This window comes from Mauremys reevesii, unplaced genomic scaffold (genome assembly GCF_016161935.1).
Source record: "Mauremys reevesii isolate NIE-2019 unplaced genomic scaffold, ASM1616193v1 Contig38, whole genome shotgun sequence".
Lineage (NCBI taxonomy): Eukaryota > Metazoa > Chordata > Testudines > Geoemydidae > Mauremys > Mauremys reevesii.
Window position 1 is genome coordinate 83,379 of NW_024100849.1, and position 26,279 is coordinate 109,657.

The 26,279-nt window shown below is 51.8% G+C and overlaps 1 protein-coding gene across 1 annotated transcript in view; it reads left to right on the plus strand.

Moving 5' to 3' along the window:
• Positions 1-2,044: 2,044 nt before the first annotated feature.
• Positions 2,045-26,279, plus strand: part of LOC120393931 (C-type lectin domain family 4 member F-like) — a 36,998-nt gene continuing 12,763 nt past the window's right edge. The window contains exons 1-3 of the mRNA XM_039518390.1: positions 2,045-2,108; positions 3,934-4,050; positions 7,560-7,667. Coding sequence (XP_039374324.1) covers positions 2,048-2,108; positions 3,934-4,050; positions 7,560-7,667 — 286 coding nt within the window. The 5' untranslated portion in view covers positions 2,045-2,047. The remainder of the gene's footprint in view (positions 2,109-3,933; positions 4,051-7,559; positions 7,668-26,279) is intronic.

Below are 26,279 nucleotides of genomic sequence, written 5' to 3' on the forward strand. Positions count from 1 at the left end.
CGCCGGAGCAGTGAGCAGGTTCTGTCTCTTTGGACAGCAGAACTCCCACCCGTGGATGGTCACACATAGGAAAAAGATGTAGATTTGAACAGTCGTGGATGCCCGAGGATAGGGCCGGCCTTCGGGGCGGGCGATGTGGGTGACTGCCCAGGGTGCCACGGTCAGGGGGGAGGGGACGTGGTCTGGAGGCAAGGAGCAGAACACAGGCCTGGCCCCCACACTGCCCCCAGCCTGCCCCTCATCGTGCTTCAGCGGGATGACGCTGGAGGCCCCACAACACAAGTGGGCCCAGGACACAGAGCAGGATGCCATGGCTGGGGCGGAGCTGGGGGTATCCCAGGAGGGGAGAGGGCCCAGGCTTCCCCAGGCCCAGCCCCTCCGCTGCACGACCTCCGACAGCCAATCGCACGCGCCGCGCACGGGGATGATGCCATTACGCTCTCACCAGAGCCCCACCCGCAAGAGGGGGCCATGAAAGGCTGGGCCGAGGGGGCTGGAACAATGTGAATAGTGGGGTGCTGAGAGCCACTGAGCCGAACTGTAACCCTGCATGTGATGGAAACCGCTTCCAGCCAGGGGGTGCGGCAGCCCCTCTAGATCCAGCACCTATGGCCAGGCACTGCCGACAGAGCGCTGTCTTCCTCCTCCCTCACGCCTCCTTCCCGCATCCACCCGTCTCTCCCCTCCATGCCCTCCCCTCCCCCTCCTTCCCCATTCAACCGCCTCCCACCTCCACTCCCTACTTCTCCATCCAACCGTCTCTCCCCTCCCCTCCCGCTGCCCCTTCCTTCCCCATCCACCCATCTCTCCCCTCCACACCCTGCCCGCTCCTTCCTCAAACAACCACCTCTCCACTCCCCTCCTTCCCCATCCACCCCCCTCCACTTCCTTCCCCTCTTTCCCGATCCAATCCCCGCTCCCTACAACCGGCCCTCCCCACCCCTGCTTCCTCCAACCATCTCTCCTCCACCCCCATCCTTCCTCCCCCTGCTTCCTGCCCTTCCTGAGCTCACCTCCCTGCCCCTCCCGCAGAGTTCCCGAGAGGGCAGGGGCTCAGGGCTGTCGGAGGAGAACAACAGGGGACGCTGGCCAGGGGTGGAAGTTGGGACCAGGAACCCGGGGGCGGCTGGCCAGCCCCGGGGCAGCTCATGTCACCTCTGACCGACCTGCTTGGTTTGGGGGGTTGGGCTTGTTTTTGAAGGGCAGGGTCGCATATTTATCTCGTGAGACGTGGCAACTTTGGCTGGCTTTTACCCATCTGCCTTGAGCTGAAAGGCTTTGTAGGCCCTTACCAAAGCCCTGGTCCCCCCGATTCCCCCACCTATTTCCTTACAATGGTAAATGGGGGGGGAAACTGAGGCACAGACAGGTCAGGTAACTTGCCCATGGTCTCCCAGTGAGTCAGGAGCAGAGCAAGGAATAGAAACCGGGAGTCCCTATTGCCAGGTCTTGTCAGGGACCAGACCGGCGGGGACAGCTGCTGGCCGACTCTCACCAGCCTGCTTAGAAGCCTGGCACCCAGCTGAGATCAGTGGCTGCTCAATGTGGATCTTGCTGCTGCAGCTGTGCTTCCTCTTCGTCCAGTCCCTGCTCCGGCCGGCTGCCAGGCCCTGCTCCTGCTCTGCTCCAGCCCCTGCTCCCCGTCGGCTTCAGACGTCCGGTTTGATGCCCAGCCCTGCCCCTGCCTCACTCACTGCTTGGCCCCCCACTTCTGGCTTGGGCGTCTGTCTCGCTGGTACTGATCCCGGGCTCTGCCTCTGTGCCCCCCACCCTGGCTCTGCCATTTGGCGTCTGACCCTGGGCCCATTTCCCGGAGGCTGCCCACGCTGGACCCAGCTCTAGCCCATTGGCTGAACTCTCGCTTCCACCACTAGCGCTGACCACACATGGCCCAGCTGGCGACAGGGTGGCTCTCACCACCCGGCATCACTTCCCATTTCTATTTCTGGGCCAGGGCTGCTGTCAGAGGGAGGCTCTAACCCAGCAGGCTGCAGAAAGGACCCACAGGTCAGTCATCAGGTGCTCGGCTCAGCGCGAAGGCAGGACAATGGCCAGGGACAATATCTATGAGAACATGCCAATGACGGAAGCTGCTCCCCAGCCCAAAGGTAAACACAAGAGGCTGCACCGGACCCTGGACTCCCGCTGGCCTCTCCTTGGCTTTGTGGTCTCTGCAGAGCGTCCTGGGCAGCGACCGCTTGCTCCACTGACCATGAACCCAGAGCTCAGCCTTGTGCTGGCCAGACAGCACCACGGGCAGTGGGCGAGGGTGCTCGGTCAGTGCTTCCCAGTGCGTTCTCTCCCCTGCCAGTCCCCAGCGGGAGAAGGGCACAGGGGGAGAGATGGGAGTCCCTGCCCAGCATCCCAGCCTCCTGCCGGGCAGCGCAGTGCCATGGGCTGGCCATAAAAGCCAGCCAGGCTCCCCCTCCCCAGCTCACTGCCACCATCAGCCTCTCCCAGGGGTTCTAGCTGGGTTCAAAAAAGACCTAGACAAGCTCATGGAGGACAGGTCCATCAATGGCTATTAGCCAGGATGGGCAGGGATGGTGTCCCTAACCTCTGTTTGCCAGAAGCTGGGAATGGGCGACAGGGGCTGGATCACTTGATGATTCCCTGTTCTGTTCATTCCCTCTGGGGCACCTGGCACTGACCACTGTCGGCAGACAGGACACTGGGCTGGATGGACCTTTGGTCTGACCCAGTCTGGCCGTTCTTATGTTCTTATGTTTCGTTGTGCAGGTATCAGCTCAACAAGGGCCTGCTCCGGGGGTTGTTTATCCCCTTTGGTTTCAGTGCAATCCAGATGCCGTGTGGCAGCTGTTCTGGATTTGAACACATGAAAGACGCCCAGGAAGGGTCAGGAGACAGGCAGGGAGACGGGGCTGACAGAAGTGGAGGGTGTGGCCGTAGGCAGCTGCAGCTCCGCACCGAGCTCAGCTAGGCTCTCTGCAGCGACAAAGGAAAACACAAGGGGAATGTAGCCTGTGCTGGGTGACAGAGAAGCTCCTCCCAGAATCTGTTTCAGGAAAGGCTGAGAACTGTAAACTCAGTACATTAGTGTCACCCTTTGGTTAGTCTGAGAGAAGCCACTTCTGCAATGTAAGGGGATTATCTGGGCATCTGAGTGTTGTCTGCTGGTTCCAGGACCCACACCCCATGGGGGAGCGGCGCGAGCTAATGGCTGAGGCCCAGATCAGACAGGGAGGGGGTGCAGCAGGCTGAGACTATCAGGGAGAGGAGAATCTGACAGTCTTGCGTCTCCAAGCAGCTGCCGTTCACCTTGGGGAGACCAAATCCAGAGCACACCGAGCACACTGACTTCTGTCCACACATAGATCCTGGCTCGAATGCAGCTCTAGTCTTCTCCCTTTAATGTGCAGGGGAGACACAGTCTTCTGGCTTTGCCCTGTGATTCGCCCCTTGGTTGCCTTGCGGGGAGGAGCCCAACATCCTGGGGATGGGTTATCAGACAGGGATGCTGTAGAAAGGCCCTTCTGAGCACACTGCTGCTGTCAGCCCCACTTTTCTCCTGCAAAGAATCATTTCCCCTCATTTCACTGCCTCGTTGAGTTCATATTTCATAAGTTGTTTCAGGTTCCTTTTCTCACTTAAAAATACTCCTTTGGGCATGGACTGCACAACCCCTAAACTTCCCTCTCAAGAAATGCTTAGGCAGGGGGGAAATCCTGCTCCCAGATCTCTCTCACAGGACGCCTGCCTGGCACTAGAGTCACTCCTGATTTAGGGAGGGTCGCTTTTCACATTCGAGTTCTGGTCGGTTCTGACCTTATTTGGCCTCATTCCGCTGTTGCTGTTAACCACAGTCAGGGACTAGGAGGCTGAGCAGGTATTGGATTTGGGGGGTGGAGTTTCCTCAGTCAGTGGCATTTGAGCTGTAACTTTCCATGGATACGTTTCTTCTTCTCCTTCAAGGAAATTCTCTCAAGACATCGGTCCCTTGGCGGCACAGGGCGCAGGGCATCGTCATTCCTGTCCTTCTCCTCCTGGGTCTGGCCCTGGCCACGTCCCTCCTTGCTGTGACACTTCTATGTAAGTTCAGCTGCAGCTCCAAGCCCAACGTTTGCCAGCTTCCATACAGGCCAGCTGGCTCGACTGGGAGGGTTGGGGGGACACCTCCACATTTCAGCAGAATATCGACCACGTTTCCAGTCTGTCCCTCCAAATAAATCTCCTACTCCAGAGAGTTCAAAAGGAGATCTTGCCTTACTGGTTTGATACTAGCACAAACCTTCTAATGCTAACGATGGTCAAGTTAGCGTGCGCGATTGTAAGGAGAGTTTTTTTGGGGGGTGACGTTCTGTTTTTGTGTTCGGTGGGGTTTCCTTTCTCCTTGGCAGGCGCTTCGGCAGGAAGGGTGTGACAGACACAGAGGCAGCAGTGGTAGTGACCCAAGCAATGGAACAGACAGTGAAGATGACCGGATGTGGAAGCTGCGGGATGTACATGTTCCTGGTGCAGGTACCTGAAAAGAGCTTGTTTGTATGAAGCGCCACCTGAGAGAGCTGATGGAAGAGAAGAGCCGAGGTTTGGAGATGCAGGTGGAAACTATGGTTGAGTTTTGAAGGGGATTCGAGCAGATGATGGAGGGAAGGCGAGAGGAGGCTGAAGGGAAAACTCAAGACTGGCAGATCCAAGCTGGACTGGAGAATGCAGAGGGGAGACTGCTGGGTGAGTAAAGTGGCCAGTGGAAACGTGATGATGAGAACCGGGCAGAGGAAAAGACCAGCTAGTGAAGGAGAAGTAGAGCTCAGGAACAGGTTTGCTGAGTTGGAAAGTGAAGAAGGCTGCAGCAGGGAGTAGCAGAAGGTGGGAGGGCCGGGGAGAAGAGAAGAGCAGCTAGTCCTACAAGAAGAGGGGAAGAGTCAATGTACATATCCAGAGTTCGGAGCCCCGGGAGGACAGAGGATGACTTGCAGTAGATCGCAAGGGAGAACAAAAGACAAGAGGAGTTTCATGCAGAAGGAATGGGAGGAAGGCCGGAGAATGGCTTGGAATTACTTTGAGTCCAAGTTGCAGAAGCTCTCTGAAGCCTGCATCCCAAGCAAGGGGAAAACCTTCCTAGGGAAGGGTTGCGGACCAGGCTGGATGAACAAGTGTCTCACACAGGTGATTAGGAGACAGCAGAAATCCTACAAGGAATGGAAGATGGGATGGATCAGGAAGAAAAGCCACCTCTTGGAGGTCAGAAGGTGCAGGGAAAAGTGAGAACTGCTGAGAGCCAAGCAGAGCTGGACCTTGCAAAGGGAATTAAAACCAACAGTAAAGGGTTCTATAGCCATATAAACACAAAGGGACTGTCCGACACGGAGGGTGTGTGGAGATTGAAAATAATCTAGGCATGGGCAAATGCCTAAACAAATATTTTGCCTCCGATCTTATTAAAGGGAATTGGGAGTTTTGGGCTTGTGGCAGGCTGGCTAATGGGAACGAGGATAAGGAAGTAGAAATTACCACATCTGAGGTGGAAGTCAAACTCAAACAACTTAATAGGACCAAACTGGGGGGCCTGGATAATCTCCATCCAAGAATATTAAAGGAACTGGCACGTGAAGTTGCAAGCCCACCAGCAAGGATTTTTAATGAATCCATAAACTCAGGGGTCAGACCCTATGACTAATTTGACCCCAATTGTATGCTAGGTCTTCAAACAAATTTGGAAGGAGAAAATAATTAGGGGCATAGAGGTTCAGGGTAATAAGGATAAAAGATGACATGGTTTTACAAAAGGTAGATCGTGCCAGACCAACCTTCCTTTTCTTTGAGAAGATAACTGATAACTCATCTTTTAGAGACAGGAAATGCAGTAGATCTCATCTGTCTGGATTTCAGTGACGTTTGATACAGTTCCACAAGGGAAATTATTAGTCAATTTGGAGAAGTTGGGGATTAATATTGCTGTTAATCCCTATGTGAATGACCTTGCACTTTGCACTACTGAATTTCATCCCATTTCTAATACTCCAGTTTTCAAGGTCGTCCAGCTCTATTCGTATGATATTCCGGTTCTCCTCCATGCTGGCAATACCTTTCAACTCTGTGTCATCTCTTGATTTCATTAGCGCACTCCCCCTTTTTGTGCCAAGGTCTTTAATGAAAACGTTAAATAAGATTTGTCCCAAGAGTGATCCCCGAGGGACTTCATGAGTAACCTCCCTCCACCCTGACAGTTCACCTTTGAGCATGATCAGTTGTAGTCTCCCATTTAACAGGGTCCTGATCCACCTTTCAATGGGGTCGGGAAGGAATTTTTCCCCAAATCAGATTGGCAGAGACCCTGAGGATTTTGCAGCCTGGGGCACGGGTCACTTGCAGGTTTGAACTAGTGTAAATGGTGGATTCTCTGTAACTTGAAGTCTTTAGATCATGGTTTGAGGATTTCAGTAACTCAGCCAAAGGTTATGGGACTATTACAGGAGTGGGTGGGCGAGGTTCTGTGGCCTGCAGGAGGTCAGATTATGATCATGATGGGCCCTTCTGGCTGTAAGGCCTATGAGACCTGTCTCTGCCTCAGTTCTCCACCTGTAAAACGGGGAGAGGAGACTTCCGTACTTCACAGGGGTGTCGTGCGACATTAAATAATATATTAAAGACTGTGAGGTGCTCAGATACTGCAGTGAAAGGAGCCAGAGGCGTACGATGGATTGTGGGAAAGATTCCACAGGCAGCAGCTAGATCACAAGTCTGTTGATGGTGCACAAGCTGTAAGAGAAGCTGGCTCCCTGGGGCATCGCTGTGTTGACCCTGCAGCGCTAAGGGAGTGAAAGGCTGATTTTTAGGGACAGATGCTCTGCAGGTGTAAATTGAAGTAGCTCCTCTGAAGTCAGATTGACACCATCTGAGCAGCTGGCCATTAGTCTGCAAGCCCAGATCCTCAGAGGCATTTGGGCTCCTGGTTTCCAGTGAAATCACTGGTAGTTTGGTGCCTGAACACTTCTAAAGGTCTGGGCCTCCAGTTAGCAGACAGGCCCCTGAGACACACCAGGAGTGGAGCTGTCAGGATCGGCACTTGGCCGGCCATAGTGCCCAGAAGCTGCACCCAGGTCCTGCTTTCCATAGCGCTAGGTGCTGCACAAACACACAGGAAAATGAGGTCACAGAATCCCAGAACCATCGGGTGAGAAGGGACCCCAGGGGCATCTAGTCTAACCCCTGCCAATATGCAGGATTTGTTGTGTCTGACCCATCCCAGACAGACGGCTCCAGCCTCCTTTTGAAAACCTCCCGTGAAAGAGCTTCCACAACCTCCCGAGGCGTCTGTTCCTGAGATTTACTCTCAGTTGGCTCTGCTGGAGTTTGTACCTCCCTGCTCCAAGGAGCAGACACCCTACGTTAAGACGGTGTAACATACACCAGGAGAGAGCCCCGAACGGGGCCTTGGCTGTGCCGGTGTCCCTCCTCGGGAGGGAACCTGTCCAAGATTAAAATAAAAGACGTCATAGAGAACAGCCTCGCGCTCGGAGCATGTTCCTTCTCTGGGCGCGGCTGGTCTCCAGCTGCAGTTCGGTTCGGTCGCTGACCTGCAGACGTGTGATTTCTAGATCTCCGGGCACAGAGCAAGCTGCAAGCGGTTGAAGAAGCGGCGCAGAAGCTCCAAGTCTCTCTGCAGCCTGACGACGCCTCGGACGCATCAGCAAAGGGATCGGACAGTAAGTCGCAGGACGAGGGTCTTAGGCATCAGGGTGGGTCAGCTCCCCTCCCTTGGCCTGGACGCTGAGCACTCTCCTGCCTACAGGGATGGTGGGTGCCTGGCATCCTCCTGCTCCCCTCCATAGACTTTCCTGCCAGGAGGTCCCATCTCCCCGTCTAATGAGCTGCTGCTCTGCACCTTCCTCTGCCAGCGGAGGCTCTGTTCCCAGGGACGGGTGGCTGCTCCAGGCTCCCTCCTAGCTCCCTTCCTGGCAGTGGCAGGCTGGCTGCATCCGCCCCATGCTCCTGCGCAGGATGCCTAGTGGTCACCATTTTCCATCCTTTCACTGTTGTTTCCTTCGCTCCATAGTTTTCACCTTGGCCCCTGTATTGTCAGGGTTGCATTGGCGGGAAAGACGGATGCAGCTCATGAGACACACAGGGGCCGAATTCAGACCCTGGTGTAAGCAGGACGTCAGTGGAGCTGCACTCGTGGGTCTCCATTTGCCCCCCAGTCGCGGAGCCCTCCCTGTGCAGCTCCAATAATTTGGGTACCTGCCACAGTCCCATTGCTGGAGGCAGAGCGCCCCCTTGTGGCCACGTCTCACAACTGTCTGTCTGTCTGGCACAGGGCTGCACATACAAACCCGTCCATGGATCAGGTTATTCAGCGTCCAGTCAGAAAATGGGCCTGAACTAAACCCCGGCACAGAACTCGCCTGAACGCTGGGCTGTTCAAAATCCCGGCCTGGAGCCCAGGGCCAGGGCTCGGGGCCATGGATGTTCTTGCAGCCCCAGCTCTGCCCCATGCTGCAGGGGACCCACTCACAGCTCACAAGGGGGGAGCGATTGGGAAGAGGTGGCTGGGGAGATTGGGGGGACAGGGCTAGAATTCAGGAGAGCTGGGGTCAATTCCCAGCTCTGCTGCAAACTTCCTGTGTGATCTTGGGCACCTCTCCTGCACCTCAGTTCCCTGCAGGAAAATCATCCTTTATTTCTCCCACCTCACGTCTATTTTGACTGTGAGCTGTTGAGAACAGGGACTGTCCTCCAGGGCCGCCCAGAGGTAGGGGCAAGAGGGGCAATTTGCCCCAGGCCCCGGGTCCTGCCGGGGCCCCCACGAGAGTTTTTTGGGGCCCCTGGAGCAGGGTCCTCCACTCGCTCTGGGGGCCCGGAAAACTCTTGCAGGGCCTGGGCCCCAGAGAGTCCCCTGGTCTTCACCGATGGGGGGTCCTTCCACTCCGGGCGGAAGGACCCCCGCCGGCATTACAGCCAGTGGGACCCGCCACCAAATGCAGCCGGGTCTTTGGTTGTAGTCGGTGGCTGGGGCCCTTCCGTTCTGGGACCCGCTGCCAAAGTGCCTCGAAGACCCGCGGCGGGGGCCCCCCGCCACTGAATTACCGCCAAAGACCGGGCTGCACTTCAGCGGCGGGTCCCGCTTCGGCGGCAGGAGGCCCCTGCCGCGGGTCTTCGGGGCACTTCAGTGGCGGGTCCCAGAATGGAAGGGGCCCCCCGCCGCCGAATTACCGCCTAAGCGGGGCCCCCCCGCCACTGAAGACCCCAGGCCCCTGGAATCCTCTGGGCAGCCCTGCTGTCCCCTCCTGTACAGTGCCTGGCACACAGGGCCCTGCAGGTGCTGCTCTACTGCACGTGCTGATAATCAAGTGTTCTGCATCTCCACTGACGTCGCTGTGACTTTCTTCTAGCTCTGCAGCTACTGGATGAAGCACAGGCAGGAGTCCGGATGCTGAAAGCCCAGCTGGGTAACGTCAGTGCAGCGTATAGAGAAATCCAGATCCAGCTGGAAAATGTCAGTGCAGCACGAGCCCCAGTGCAAGATTGCTGCAGTAAGTACTAGCTTCAGTGCTGGCTGGTGCCGATTCTGCTGGTGCTGAGGATGAACGGAGGATTTCAGGCTCCCAGGCTGACAGCGCAGCGCCTTTCTCCAGCAGCGAGTTCTCTTCCATTAAAAATCACTGGTGGCTGCACCTGGGCCCACACTGTGGTGATCGGTGTGGAGTTAAATTACACCCTAGGCCTCGTTAGTCTAATGGGAGCACCCAGCTATCAGCTCTTCTTAGATTTCAGCGTATGGGGCGTAGCTTTCAGAACCATCCTGAGCCAGCGCCCCCTGCAGGGGTGTTGGAGGAGATGCCAAAGTGCAAAAGACCCCGGGTCGCCCGGGGGTGGGGTGGGGTGAAGTGGGGCTTCTTCTGCTCCGGGTCTTCGGCGGTAATTCGGTAATGGACTCCCGCCACCAAAGACCCCAGGCCCCCTGAATCCTCTGGGTGGCCCTGAAATGACCCGAGACCTTCATCACTGAAAATATTTGATGCAGAACCAGGGGATGTTCCACTTTGGGCAGCTACATTCCCCCTCCTGAATTCCCCCTCCCAGCTCAGCTGCACAGTGAGTCTCCCCTTTCCCATTACAGCCGTGCTGCTCTGCACTGGTACCAGCGCCCGTGCTCCAGCCCAGATGCAGCTGCATTTCAGTGCTGGGGGAGTGACCCCGTGGTGTCTGCTTTCTGCAGCGCTCTGTGGGATCCATCATGTGGTCACAAAAGTTACTTATTGTGATGCTGGAGAATCAGGATTCAGAAGCTCCCTGGGCTGAGGGCAGCTGAAGGGCAGGGGAAATGCAGCACTAGAAAACCTGAGCTCCCTGCGTGTGTCCCTGTGACTTTAGCCCGGGCGTTTCACCTCAGTCTCTGCTCCTAGGTGACGTGCTGACAAAGCTCTCCAGGGGCTGGAGGTTTTACGGTGGGAACTTTTATTACTTTTCACACGAAAGGAAGTCGTGGGACGAGGCCGAGCGGTTCTGTGTGTCTCAGGACTCGCACCTGACCTCTGTCTCCTCCCAGGCAGAACAGGTGAGTGCAGGAAGCTCCTAGGGGCTTGGATAATGGGTCAGTGCCTTGTTTCACGCCAGAAGGAGATAGAAGGTGGCAGCTGAGGTTGGAAACCATTGGAGAGGATGCCAAGCCTTGGAACCTGACTCAAGGGATTCACCCATCAGTAGAGATGGGGCAGAGGAACAGAGCCAGGATTGGACTTCCCAGAGTCTGAGGTGCCGGGGGAGGGGGATTTGGGGTCAGGCTCATTTCTGATTTTCCCTACTTCCCATGTAACATTTCTTGCAAACCCAATGGCCTTTCCCAGTGAGGACCCCTTTGATCCCTCTCCCCAGGCCTGAGCTCCTGCTGGACAATCTAGAAGCCTGTATCTGGAAGGCTTGTGTGCAAGGGGCCATGCACCTCTCAGAGAATCCTTTCTCCCATGTGCCCACTGCAGCCCTCACCCCAGGCCTCTGCGGCACTTTCGGAGGAGGAAAATCCCACCCTCCGGCAGGGCCAGACTTTGCACCCAGTTCTCTGCTCTGAGCTTTGCCTCCTGCAAGGGCAGGGGGCTGGTGTGAACTCTGAGGTGCCCGTCAGTACCTGCCGCAGCCCAGTTCTGAGGGGGCCGTGGGGGGAGTGTTCTGAGACAGGTCCCTGCTGCTAGCCCCAGGCAGATACAGATGCAGACACAGACACAGAGCTGCTCCAGGGCACCCTCAAGGTCTCCCAGCTAGTCACTGTCAGCGTTGGGGGCACGACACCGCGTCTCCCGCCGCCCAGTGCCCTGCTCACACCACCAGACGCCCTTTCCTCTCCCCCAAAATCTGTTCAACCCAGGCAGCTGTGGCTGCATCCTGCAGCCTCTCTTGGGTGACCTGGACATGCTGCAAACTGTGTTGTGCAGGAGTTTCTCTCCAAGGAGACCAAGGGAGAAGCTCACTGGATTGGACTCACTGACCGGGAGACAGAGGGCAGCTGGCGCTGGGTGGATGGCACAGAATACAGAGCAGACACAAGCAGGGGGTGAGTAAAGCTTGAGAGAAGTGATTATTTATTACACGTTGCGTCACAAGCTCTTTCGGGCAGCGTCTGTGCAGCCCCTGGTGTCTATGCAGCACCCGGCACAGCGGGACCGATCCTGAGGGAGGCCCCCGGGCGCTGCCATGACGGCAGTGAATCCTCTCAGGAATTTCTGCTAATGCCCCTTTGCTTAGAGCAGGAGCCTCAACACGGAGTGTGTGTTCAGTGCCCACTGAGACCCAGGGCCAGAGCCTCCCCTGGGTAACTCGGCATTGACTGGAATGAACCACAGGGATTTACACCAGCTGAGGATCTGGCCCCAAGTCGACTCAGTGCAGCCAGGGGAGTCTGGAGTGAGCGGCAGGTTCCCGCTCTCCTTGGGATTGCGCTGCGCTCTCCCCTCGGTCAGGCTGGGCACGGGGAGGCTGTGGGGCCGGGGGCATGGCCAGAGCCAGCTGCAGTCGGTGTAGTGACCTCAGGGGGCTGTGGGCGGGTCCCATAAGCAGGGTCAGGGAGAAGTTAATGACTGACCCCCGCTGCCCCTGCCAACAACAGAGTCCACAGAGCAGAACTGAGCTCAGGAATTGGCTGTGGTTCTCCACTGAGACATTAACACTCTGATCTGTAGGTTCTGGGCGGAGAATCAGCCAGACAACTGGGATCAGGGGATTGGAGGCAGAGAAGACTGTGTTCACATCCATCCAATCAACCGGAATTTTTGGAATGATGCCAACTGCACTGAGCCTTCTAGGTGGATTTGTAAGCAGGCCCATGGACAGGCTGGGCTGTGATATGCAGGTCCCAGCACCTCAGAAAGCGCCTTAATTTCCAAACTAGAATATTTCCCAGCCACCTGCTGGTGAGGAACCCTGTGCACTGAGGGGGGCCGCATATGATGTGCATTGCAGGGACGCTTTGTCTTGGTGTGATATTTCTGGCTGTAGCAGAGAGAGCTGCCCTTATGCCGCTCAGTGTGGCTGGCTTTTAATTTGTATTTTTCCAGGTCTGTCACTGAATAATTCCTTGGATCATGGAGTTATTGTTTCATAATCACCGAATAAATAATTATTTACTTGACTTGAATTTCTAATTTTTGCACCTTTTGATCAGATGTTGTGATGATGTCACAACGATATATATATATATGTTACAAAGTCCAATGGTATGTGGTAAGCAAGGTATGTCGCACAATATGTTTGGGCCACCAAGGAGATAAATTCAGGCTCAGCTGGGATACCGGCTTCAACAGCTGTTTGAATTCTCCTATCCCTGTGCCACTGTGCCACATAACAAAACGTGTCTGTCCCTTCCAACCCAGCAGGAGCCGTCCCTCCCCAAACTGTCACTTCCTTGGAAGGACCCAATTGGTTGTTTTTCTGCATCTCAGGCTGCTCTTCCTTCAAAGCTGTGGAATATTTATTTCCAAGGGCATTTATTACTGGGAGAAAGATGACAGCCCTGAGGATTCATGTCTACAGCACGTAGCTCTGCTGATGGACCTCTACCAACACCCCCCCTCCTCACTGGGGATGGGGTTGCTCCATCTCTGAGACCCACTCAGTTCTTAACCAATAAGCTACCAATAATGGTGGTGGTTTGGGGGCACCTCTCTACCGGGACCACAAGAGTCTTTCCACAGAAGATGATGAACAGCAACCAGCTGTCAACAACCTTCAGCCATTACCAGCTCTAGTCAGATACCACTTGCCCATGTCAGCCTGGCCCTGGGTGAGTCGTGCTGCTACTAGTAAATTGTGTTATGTAGATTCCAGGGCTAGAAGGGACCATTGTGATCATCTAGTCTGTCCTCCTGTATAACACCACCCGGAGACTGTCACCCAGTGACCCATCCGTAGAGCCCATAGCTTGTGGTTGAGCTACTGCATGAATTCTAAAAAGCCATCCAATCTTGATTTAAAGACGTCAAGAGATGGAGAATCCACCACATTCCTCAGTAAGTTGTTCCAATGGTTAATTGCTTCTCAGTATTCAGCATTAACTAAGCTCTGAGATGACAGACAGGGGGTCGGAGTTCTTTAAAATACTCACATATTTTTGCTATTGTGTCCATATGAAAGGAAAACAGAACAGCAAGTGAAGTAGACAGCACAGGTACCAAAAACTGCCTAATAAATAAAGAATTGCCCATTTCAGACACTTCTGAAAGGAAAAAAAATATATTCTAAATTGGGCTGACGCTCCTCACAGCTATGCCCAACCTGCTCAGAACCTGCCCCAACAGCCAGAAGGCCATTAAAAGCTTCCCCATGACTTTTTGGAAGGGACAATGTCATGACACACTTCTTAAGTCTGCAATGCTCAGGCCAGGCTGCAATTAGACGGGGAAAAGAATCCTGAGCTGGGTTTATACTCTCGGGGTCTGATTCTGGTCTCTCATACACAGGAGTAACTCAAGACAATAGAATGAGACTGGTGTGAGAACAGAACCTGGCCCTTGCTTTTCAAAGTAATAGCCCAGATCCAAAGCCAGCATGACTGTGTCTTGACAGCCGAGTGAGTCTTCTGCATCCCTTGGAAATTCTTCTTTCTTGAGGCCGTGCCCAGAGCTGCAGGAGTAATTGCTTTCCTTCGGGACATGGGAGGGCTAGTTTCCATAAAGGGCCAGGAATTAGATTGGAAATTGGTTCTATTTTGAGTCGGGTGACTGTATTTCCCGGATAAAAGAATGTTATTGTCTCAGTGGAGAATCAAAGCCCCTTTCGAGCTTGGTTCTGCTGTGCAGACTCTGTTGTGAGCAAGAGACCAAGATCCCCAGAAACAATGTGGCAAAATGTTCTGCCCCTTTATCTGCCCATTGCAGAGCTCGCTGGGATGAAATTCAATAGTGCAAATGCAAGGTCATGCACTTAGGGACTAACAACATTAATCCCCATCTCCTCCAATTTGACTAATAATTCCCCGTGTGGAACTGTATCAAATGCCACTGAAATCCAGATAGATGAGATCTACTGCATTTCCTTTGTCTAAAATATCACTTATCGTCTCAAAGAAGGATAGCAGGTTGGTTTGGCACCATCTACCTTTTGTAAAACCATGTGGTATTTTATCCCAATTACTGTTTACCTCTGTCTCTAACTACTTTCTTCTTCCAAATTTGTTCTAAAACCATGCATCAAATTGAGGTCAGACGAACAGGCCTGTAGTTTCCTGGGTCACTTTTTTCCCTTTCTCAAAAATAGGTAGGATGTTAGCAATTCTCCAGTACAGGGCACAACCGCCGCATTTATGGATTCATTAAAAATCCTTGCTATTGGGCTTGCAGTTGCAAGTTCCTTTAATAGTCTTAGATGGGGATTATTTGGACTCCATAGTTAGGCCCCATTAAGCCGTTCGAGTTTGACTTCCACCTCAGAGGTGGTAATTTCTACTTCCATATCCCCATTTCCATTAGCCACCCTGCCACTACCCCGAAACTCATTTCCCTTATTAAAATCTGATGCAAAGTATTCGTTTAGGTGTTGGGCCATGCCTAGATTATCTTTAACGTCCACCTCATCCTCCGTGTTCAGCAGTCCCACTCCTTCCTTCCTTGTTTCCTTTGTGTTTATATGGTTATAGAACCGTTGATGTTGGTTTTAATTTTCTTTTCAAGACCCAACTCTGTTGGCAGTTCATGTTATCCCTGGACTTTCTGACCTCCAAGAGGTGGCTTTCCTTGCTGATCCATCCCATCTTCCATTCCTTGTAGGATTTCAGCTTTCTCTTAATCATCTGTGTGACACTTGTTCATCCAGCCTGGTCCACAACCCTTCCCTAGGAAGTTTTTCCCTTTGCTTGGGATGCAGGCTTCAGAGAGCTTCTGCAACTTGGACTCAAAGTAATTCCAAGCCTCCCCCACTTTCAGATCCTTGAGTTCTTCAGCCCAGTCCATTCCCCTAGTTAATTGTCTTAATATTTTAAAGTTTCCCCTTTTGAAATGAAGGCCTCTTGTTGCAGACCTAGCTTTGTTTATCCTTCCATTTAGTTGAAACTGAATCAGCTCATGATCACGCAAACCAAGGTTGTCCCCTACAGCCAGTTCTTCTCTGGAGATCCTCCCTTCTTACCAACACTCAGTCTAAAATGGCACCCCCTCTTCTTGGTTTGGTGACTATTTGGAGAAGTATCCGTGTTAGTCTGGTTCTGTAGAAGCAGCAAAGAATCCTGTGGCACCTTATAGACTAACAGACATTTTGCAGCATGAGCTTTCGTGGGTGAATACCCACTTCTTCGGATGCAAGCAGTGGCTAACATTACCTCCAGGCTAATGAGAACACCTGACTCTAATTAACCTCTAAAGAGTCAGGTGAGGCCATTCAATTAATGTGACCACCTGACTCTAATTAAGGCCCTGCTGTTACTATAAAAAGGGCTCATTCCAGTCAGGCAGGGAAGCCAGGAGCCAGAGGAGAGGAAGTGCGGCTGAAGGGCTGGTTACTGAAGACACCTAAAACATTGTTAAAGGAGCCCTAAGGTAAGGGTGAAGAAGGGAGAAGCAGGAGAGCTGTGGGGAAGTGGCCCAGGGAAATGTAGCAACTCTGGCAGTGAAAGGTTGGCTGCCAACAACTGCTACCATTAGGGTCCCTGGGCTGGAACCCGGAGTAGAGGGCGGGCCCGGGTTCCCCCCAACCCACCATTACAGGAACAGCTCCTGGAAGGGAAAGTCAGGTCCCTGTCAGGACAGGAGGCTGAACAGAGACTGTGGGAGTTCTCTCACCAACCTCCTTGCAGCCTATGATGAAAAGGGCTCAGTAGACTGTAACCCTGGCCCTAGAGAGAGAAGGGCTACGTGGAGGGTCACAGTGAGCCACTGAGGCAGCATAAACTGCCTAGAAGCGCAGGACCCACAGGAGCAAGATCAGAGCTCTGCCACACTATGGATAGAAATTTCATGCTTTAGTAAAAATATAACATTAGGGATCTATTATTGACCACCTGACCAGGACAGTAATAGTGATGATGAAATGCTAAGGGAAATTAGAGAGGCTATCAAAATTAAGAACCCAATAATAGTGGGGGATTTCAATTATCCCCATATTGACTGGGAACATTTCACTTCAGGACGAAATGCAGAGATAAAATTTCTCGATACTTTAAATGACTGCTTCATGGAGCAGCTGGTACGGGAACCCACAAGGGGAGAGGCAACTCTAGATTTAATCTTGAGTGGAGCGCAGGAGCTGGTCCAAGAGGTAACTATAGCAGGACCGCTTGGAAATAGTGACCATAATACAATAACATTCAACAACCCTGTGGTGGGAAGAACACCTCAACTGCCCAATACTGTGGCATTTAATTTCAAAAGGGGGAACTATACAAAAATGAGGGGGTTAGTTAGACAAAATTTAAAAGGTACAGTGACTAAAGTGAAATCCCTGCAAGTTGCGTGGGCCCTTTTTAAAGACACCATAATAGAGGCCCAACTTCAATGTATACCCCAAATTAAGAAACACAGTAAAAGAACTAAAAGAGAGCCACCGTGGCTTAACAACCATGTAAAAGAAGCAGTGAGAGATAAAAAGACTTCCTTTAAAAGATGGAAGTCAAATCCTAGTGAGGCAAATAGAAAGGAACACAAACACTACCAACTTAAGTGCAAGAGTGTAATAAGAAAAGCCAAAGAGGAGTTTGAAGAACGACTAGCCAAAAATTCCAAAGGTAATAACAAAACGTTTTTTAAGTACATCAGAAGCAGGAAGCCAGCTAAACAACCAGTGGGGCCCCTTGACGATGAAAATACAAAAGGAGTGCTTAAAGACGATAAAGTCATTGCGGAGAAACTAAATGGATTCTTTGCTTCAGTCTTCACGGCTGAGGATGTTAGGGAGATTCCCAAACCTGAGCTGGCTTTTGTAGGTGACAAATCTGAGGAACTGTCACAGATTGAAGTGTCACTAGAGGAGGTTTTGGAATTAATTGATAAACTCAACATTAACAAGTCACCGGGACCAGATGGCATTCACCCAAGAGTTCTGAAAGAACTCAAATGTGAAGTTGCGGAACTATTAACTAAGGTTTGTAACCTGGCCTTTAAATTGGCTTCAGTACCCAATGTCTGGAAGTTAGCTAATGTAACGCCAATATTTAAAAAGGGCTTTAGGGGTGATCCCGGCAATTACAGACCGGTAAGTCTAACGTCGGTACCGGGCAAATTAGTTGAAACAATAGTTAAGAATAAAATTGTCAGACACATAGAAAAACATACACTGTTGAGCAATAGTCAACATGGTTTCTGTAAAGGGAAATCGTGTCTTACTAATCTATTAGAGTTCTTTGAAGGGGTCAACAAACATGTGGACAAGGGGGATCCAGTGGACATAGTGTATTTAGATTTCCAGAAAGCCTTTGACAAGGTCCCTCACCAAAGGCTCTTACGTAAATTAAGCTGTCATGGGATAAAAGGGAAGGTCCTTTCATGGATTGAGAACTGGTTAAAGGACAGGGAACAAAGGGTAGGAATTAATGGTAAATTGTCAGAATGGAGAGGGGTAACTAGTGGTGTTCCCCAAGGGTCAGTCCTCGGACCAATCCTATTCAATTTATTCATAAATGATCTGGAGAAAGGGGTAAACAGTGAGGTGGCAAAGTTTGCAGATGATACTAAACTGCTCAAGATAATTAAGACCAAAGCAGATTGTGAAGAACTTCAAAAAGATCTCACAAAACTAAGTGACTGGGCAACAAAATGGCAAATGAAATTTCATGTGGATAAATGTAAAGTAATGCACATTGGAAAAAATAACCCCAACTATACATACAACATGATGGGGGCTAATTTAGCTACAACGAGTTAGGAAAAAGATCTTGGCGTCATCGTGGATAGTTCTCTGAAGATGTCCATGCAGTGTGCAGAGGCGGTCAAAAAAGCAAACAGGATGTTAGGAATCATTAAAAAGGGGATAGAAAATAAGGCTGAGAATATATTATTGCCCTTATATAAATCCATGGTACGCCCGCATCTCGAATACTGTGTACAGATGTGGTCTCCTCACCTCAAAAAAGATATTCTAGCACTAGAAAAGGTTCAGAAAAGGGCAACTAAAATGATTAGGGGTTTGGAGAGGGTCCCATACGAGGAAAGATTAAAGAGGCTAGGACTCTTCAGTTTGGAAAAGAGAAGACTAAGGGGGGACATGATAGAGGTCTATAAAATCATGAGTGATGTTGAGAAAGTGGATAAGGAAAAGTTATTTACTTATTCCCATAATACAAGAACTAGGGATCACCAAATGAAATTAATAGGCAGCAGGTTTAAAACAAATAAAAGGAAGTTCTTCTTCACGCAGCGCACAGTCAACTTGTGGAACTCCTTACCTGAGGAGGTTGTGAAGGCTAGGACTATAACAATGTTTAAAAGGGGACTGGATAAATTCATGGTGGCTAAGTCCATAAATGGCTATTAGCCAGGTGGGTAAGAATGGTGTCCCTAGCCTCTGTTCGTCAGAGGATGGAGATGGATGGCAGGAGAGAGATCACTTGATCATTGCCTGTTAGGTTCACTCCCTCAGGGGCACCTGGCATTGGCTACTGTCGGTAGACAGATACTGGGCTAGATGGACCTTTGGCCTGACCCGGTACGGCCTTTCTTATGTTCTTATGTTCTTATCACTACAAGGCAGTTTTTGAATCCTTTCATCCTTCTCATGGCTCTTCTCTGACCCCTCGCCAATTTATCCACATTGTTCTTGAATTGTGGGCACCAGAACTTGACAAGGTATTGCAGCAGCGGTTGCACCAGTGCCAGATACCGAGGTAAGGTAACCTCTCTGCTCCTACCCGAGATTCCCCTGTTTATGCAGCCCAGGATCACATTAGCCCTTTGGCCTCAGCATTGCACTGGGACCTCATGTTCCGCTGATTATCCACCACAGCCCCCAATTCTTTTTCAGAGTCCCTGCTTCCCAGGATACAGCCCCCCATCTTGTAAGGCTCTTTGTTCCTACCTGTGTGCTTTTACATGTAGCTGTATTAAAACACACATTGTTCACTTGCACCAAACTTGTAATCTCGTCAGAACAAGATATCAAGTTAGCTTGACAGCTCTGTTTTCCATAAACCCATGCTGATTGGAGTTAGTTATATTGCCCTCTGCTAGGGATTGCCCTTACCTCCGTAGCACGCCCTTGTGACTAGGGGTGGCGCTGTAAGCAGTCCTCCTCTCTGGTGCCCGCTGGTGACCTCTTCCTCGGCCCCGTGATGGCTTTTCCCAGTCTGTCGCTGGGTGTTCTGCAGCCTGGTCTTCTGGCCAAGTCAGGACAAACATAACCACTTCCTGGGCAGTGTGACGATGCGGTTCTGGCGGGACCCAACTGAGAGTGCCAATTCAGGACCAATTGCTCAAACAGGGCAGTTACAGCCCAAGGCTGGGGTTTTTCCACCTCTAAGGCAAACCAAACCAGCCAGACAAAAAGGACTTTGGTTTCACCCCACTGGCTAACCACAAGTCACACAAGCAATTTCCTTAGACACTCCAGTCTCCCAGTATCACCACCAGTGCACTCGTCCTGGGGATGAATGGTTATGAAAACCAACACCCCAATAAAAGAAAAAAGTTCTCTCAACCCCAAAGGACCAAGCCCCAGACCCAGGTCAATATACACATCAGATCTTACCCACAAATCACGCTGTCGCTAATCCTTTAGAATCTCAAATCTAAAGGTTTATTCATAAAAGGAAAAAGATAGAGATAAGAGCTAGAATTGGTTAAATGGAATCAATTACATGCAGTGATGGCAAAGTTCTTAGTTCAGGCTTGTAGCAGTGATGGAGTAACCTGCAGGTTCAAATCAAGTCTCTGGAACATCCCCCGCTGGGATGGGTCATTCAGTCCCTTGTGTAGGGCTTCAGCTTGTAACAAAGTCCCTCCAGAGGTAAGAAGCAGGACTGAAGACAAGATGGAGATGAGGCATCAGCCATATATAGGCTTTTCCAGGTGTAAGAATCTCTTTGTCCCCACTGTGGAAAATTACAGGAAAATGGAGTCTGGAGTCACATGGACAAGTCCCTGCATACTTTGCCGAGTTACAAGGCGTGTCTGCCTTCTCTCCATGGGTCAATTGTGTAGCTGATGGTCCTTAATGGGCCATCACGCAGGCTAGGCAGAGCTAACACCAACTTGTCTGGGATGTCTCCCAGAAGCACAGCATACGTTTGAAATACAGACAGTACAGAGCCAATATTCATAACTTCAACTACAAAATGATACACAGACATACAGACAGCATAATCATAACCAGCAACCCAGAACCTGGTCTTAGACACCTTATATGACCCCTTTACCTAAGATTTGGTGCCACTACAGGACCTTGGTTGCAGCCATGTTCTATATGGTCCCAGTTTATATCAATAACGTCACAGGCAGCAAAAAAAAGTCCCAAACAGAGGAAATGTTTTTTCTGCCTTTCAGGGCTTCTCTACAGCCCATCCTCTGGGCCCTGGTCCCCAGCCCCTTCCTAGGCTGCCTGGGTTAGTCGTCATGGCTTTGGTGATCCTGGGAAGCTGATGGCTAATTCTGGCACTGGCTGGCCTCATCTCTCCCTAAAGACGCCAGTCACCCAAGTTTAATTCTTTTATTAATCATAGCAGCTACTCCGTTAGCTGCTTATTCGCCCCTCCTCAGCCACCAGCACAACATTGCTAGTACCTGGCAGTTGCCAATAAGCGGAAGGCAGGTGGCGAGACTCTGGCCAGGGCAGGAAGCACTGGAATGTGCAGGCAGGGCAGAAGCTGGGAGAGAGGGCTGCAGCCCAGATGCCGAGGCTTTCTGCAGGGAGTAAGGGGGCTGCACCGTATAGCCAGTTGGCTTACAGGAGTTGATGGACAGGTCTGGGTTCTCCTGGATCCCGCCACCCCCTCAGCAGGGTGAATCTTCTCTAGTTCTCCCTATGAATTTATTTGGCGGTGCCTCAGCCGCCTTGCTTCTTCCTGGCAGGGTCACCAGGGCAGCTTGGGCGGAAAATTCTTACCACAGGGGAACTCCCACTTACTTGCCAGATTGTTGGAGACTCCCAAGAAACAACACAAACACATACAATGTATTCAACACAGTAATTGTATTAAACAGGAGACAAACATACCATAACAGGGTAAAACACTGCTAATACCCGTGACTTTCCCCAGTCACGGGACCTGATGTAGCAAATATACGATTAGTGTCCTATTAGTACGTGTACCTTGTTGGGGCCTTTGATGACCTATGACCACGATCTCTTCTCTGCAGTGGTTTAGCCGTGTGGCTGGCTGGGTTCAGTACAGCCCCAAGGACTCACAAGTGGGAGGAGGTGGTAAGTCCTTCCACAGGTTTAATAAGCAGCAGGTTATAAAATCCCCAAACCGTCACTCCCTGGCTTGAGGACACAGTTCAGGGAGCAGGGGGTCCCCAAAACAAATTCTCTGACTGACTAAGTAAAAGCTGGTGCCCTCACAAACTCCAGGAATAATCCTCAGGTTCAGAGCTGACTCTGGACCCCTCGATCACTGCAGAGGGGCTGGTCTCTGCTGGCCGGGATCCTCCTCAGGCAGGAGTCAGGCTGCGTCGGTCCCAGGATTTCCCCTCCCCACAAAGGGGTGCAGGGCTCAAGGTGCAGGTTACACAACTACACTAACATACAAACTGTCGTCTCCCAGCCCAGCGCCCAGACACCCCCCCAGCAGGCAGCAGCCCTGGACTCGCAGCCAGAGCAGAGCTGAGCATGTGGGGCCTGGTCTCCCCTAGGGAGCTGGAGGGCGAACTCAGCCTGGCTGGGGAAAACTCTACAAACGGGGAATCATCAGTGGAGAAGGAAAACCCAGCTGAGGGATCTGCTGTGTGGTCCCTAGAGGCCAGTTCTCAGGGGGAACCTGCCTGCAGACCTGGGACTCCCCACCTCCCACACAGCCAGTCCTGCCCTTGCCCTGACTGGCTCCAGACTGACTCAAAATGGCTTCTCCCCTCTCCACAGCTCCCTGGGAGGGCATCTCACTCCCGAGTCATTGCCGGGCAGACTCTGAGTTTGCCTTGGCTCCCCCTGAGCTGCCAGCAGACAGAGCCCCAGGAATCTCGGTCATCTCCGTGGGGTTACACCCGTCCCACAGCTAACAGACAAGCATCTCCTCGTTTTTCAGTGAGATGGGGAATCAGGGGCCTGTTTCCAAGGTGGCTCAGGAACTGGGATGCAGCCTTCACAGCAGACACAGCCCTTGGTCCCACATGGATCAGTCACCAAGCCCCCAGGACTGTCTCTAGCTCCCATGTTTGTAACCTTCCCCCTGAGCTCTGACCGGCTCCGCTCCCGGTGAATGTGGAACCTGCAAGGCTGCTTGTCCTTCCTGGAAACCTCCTGTACTGCCCCAGAGATGGTGACCGAGGCCGTGTCCACGCTACAAAGTCATGTCGGCGTTCAGCCACCAACGTTTGTGTATCGCTGGGCATGTGCCCACTTGGCTGCTTGTGCCAGTGCTGCTCGTACTCACCAGGAGTGCTTGTGTAACACGCTAACCTTTGATACCACACGTGCCCCCTCTCATCCCATGTTACCGCCGGAGCAGTGAGCAGGGTCTGTCTCTTTGGACAGCAGAACTCCCACCCGTGGATGGTCACACATAGGAAAAAGATGCAGATTTGGACAGTCGTGGATGCCCCAGGATAGGGCCGGCCTTCGGGGCGGGCGATGTGGGTGACTGCCCAGGGCGCCAAGGTCGGGGGGGAGGGGACATGGTCCGGAGGCAAGGAGCAGGACACAGGCCTGGCCCCACACTGCCCCCAGCCTGCCCCTCACCGTGCTTCAGCGGGATGACGCTGGAGGCCCCACAACACAAGCGGGCCCAGGACACAGAGCAGGATGCCATGGCTGGGGCGGAGCTGGGGGTGTCCCAGGAGGGGAGAGGACCCAGTCTGTCCCAGGCCCAGCCCCTCCACCGCACAACCTCCGACAGCCAATCGCACGCGCCGCGCACGGGGATGATGCCTTTACGCTCTCGCCAGAGCCCCACCCGCAAGAGGGGGCCATGAAAGGCTGGGCCCAGGGGGCTGGAACAATGTGAATAGTGGGGTGCTGAGAGCCACTGAACCGAACTGTAACCCTGCATGTGAGGGAAACCGCTTCCATTTCCGTCGAATCATGGAAATCAACGAATGGCTACGCAGATGGTGTTGGAGAGAAGGGTTTGGATTCTTTGACCATGGGATGGTGTTCCAAGAAGAAGGATTGCTAGGCAGAGATGGGCTCCACCTCACGAAGAGAGGGAAGAGCATGTAATTGGAATAACAGAGACTTGGTGGGATAACTCACATGACTGGAGTACTGTCATGGATGGATATAACTGTTCAGGAAGGATAGGCAGGGCAGAAAGGGTGGGGGAGTTGCCTTGTATGTAAGCGAGCAGTATGACTGCTCAGAGCTCCAGTATGAAACTGCAGAAAAACCTGAGAGTCTCTGGATTAAATTTAGAAGTATGAACAACAAGGGTGATGTCGTGGTGGGAGTCTGCTACAGACCACCAAACCAGGGGGATGAGGTGGACGAGGCTTTCTTCCAGCAACTAACAGAAGTTGCTAGATCACAGGCCCTGGTTCTCATGGGTGACTTTAATCACCCTGATATCTGCTGGGAGAGCAATACAGCGGTGCACAGACAATCCAGGAAGTTTCTGGAAAGCGTAGGGGACAATTTCCTGGTGCAAGTGCTGGAGGAACCAACTAGGGGAAAAGCTCTTCTTGACCTGCTGCTCACAAACAGGGAAGAAATAGTAGAGGAAGCAATAGTGGATGGGAACCTTGGCAGTGACCATGAGATGGTCGAGTTCAGGATCTGACACAAGGAAGAAAGGAGAGCAGTAGAACAGAGACCCTGGACTTCAGAAAAGCAGACTTCGACTCCCTCAGGGAACTGATGGGCAAGGTCCCCTGGGAGAATAACATGATGGGGAAAGGAGTCGAGGAAAGCTGGCTGTAGGTTTTTAAAGAAACCTTATTGAGGTTGCAGGAACAAACCATCCTGATGTGTAGGAAGAAAAGTAAATATGGCAGGCGACCAGCTTGGCTCAACAGTGAAATCCTCGCTCGTCTTAAACATAAAAAAACAGCTTATAAGAAGTGGAAGATTGGACAAATATCCAGGGAGGAGTATAAAAGTATTGCTCAGGCATGCAGGAGTGAAATTAGGAAGGCCAAATCACACTTGGAGTTGCAGCTAGCCGGAGATGTTAGGAGTAACAAGAAGGGTTTCTTCAGGTATGTTAGCAACAAGAAGAAAGTCAAGGAAAGTGTGGGCCCCTTGCTGAATGAGGGAGGGAACCTAGTGACAGAGGATGTGGAGAAAGCTAGTGTACTCAATGCTTTTTTTGCCTCTGTCTTCACAGACAAGGTCAGCTCCCAGACAGCTGCACTCTGCAGCACGGTATGGGGAGGAGGTTGTGACGGAGCGATTCTGGCGGGACCCAACTGAGAGTGCCAAATCAGGACCAATTGCTTAAACAGGGCAGTTACAGCCCTAGGCTGGGGGTTTTCCACCTCTAAGGCAAACCAAACCAGCCAGACAAAAAGGACTTTGGTCTCACCCCACTGGCTTACCACAAGTCACACAAACAATTTCCTTAGACACTCCAGTCTCCCAGTATCACCACCAGTGCACTCGTCCTGGGGATGAATGGTTATGAAAACCAACACCCCAATAAAAGAAAAAGGTTCCCTCGATCCCAAAGGACCAAGCCCCAGACCCAGGTCAATATACACATCAGATCTTACCCACAAATCACGCTGTTGCCAATCCTTTAGAATCTAAAATCTAAAGGTTTATTTACAAAGGGAAAAAGGTAGAGAAGAGAGGTAGAATTGGTTAAATGCAATCAATTACATACAGTAATGGCAAAGTTCTTAGTTCAGGCTTGCAGCAGTGCTGGAGTAAACTGCAGGTTTAGATTAAGTCTCTGGAACATCCCCCGCTGGGATGGGTCCTCAGTCCCTGGTGTAGAGCTTCAGTTTGTGGCAAAGTCCCTCCAGAGGTCAGAAGCAGGATTGAAGACAAGATGGAGATGAGGCATTAGGCTTATATAGACTTTTCCAGGTGTAAGAATCCCTTTGTCTTCACTGTGGAATTTTACAGCAAAAATGGAGCCTTGAGTCACATGAGCCAGTCCCTGCATACTTTGCTGAGTCACAAGGCGTGTCTGCCTTCTCTCCATGGGTCCATTGTGTCCTTAATGGTCCTTAATGGGCCATCAAACAGGCTAGGCAGAGCTAACACCAGCTTGTCTGGGAGGCTTCCCCCAGAAGCACAGCAAAAACTTGAAATACTGACAGCATAGAGCCAACATTCATAACTTCAACTAAAAATGATACAGACACACAGACAGCATAATTATAACCAGCAACCCATAACCTGGTCTTAGACACCTTATATGACCCCCTTTACTTAGGATTTGGTGCCACTACAGGACCTTGGTTGCAACCCATGTTCTATATGGTCCCCATTTATATCAATAACGTCACAGAGGTGACCAGCTCTCTGTGGGGAAAGAAGTAGTTCGGGACTATTTAGAAAAGCTGGACGAGCACAAGCCCATGGGGCCGGATGCGCTGCATCCGAGGGTGCTAAAGGAGTTGGCCGATGAGATTGCAGAGCCATTGGTCATTATCTTTGAAAAATCATGGCGATCGGGGGAGGTCCCGGATGACTGGAAAAAGGCTAATGTAGTGCCCATCTTTAAAAAAGGGAATAAGGAAGATCCAGGGAACTACAGGCCAGTCAGTCTCACCTCAGTCCCTGGAAAAATCATGGAGCAGGTCCTCAAGGAA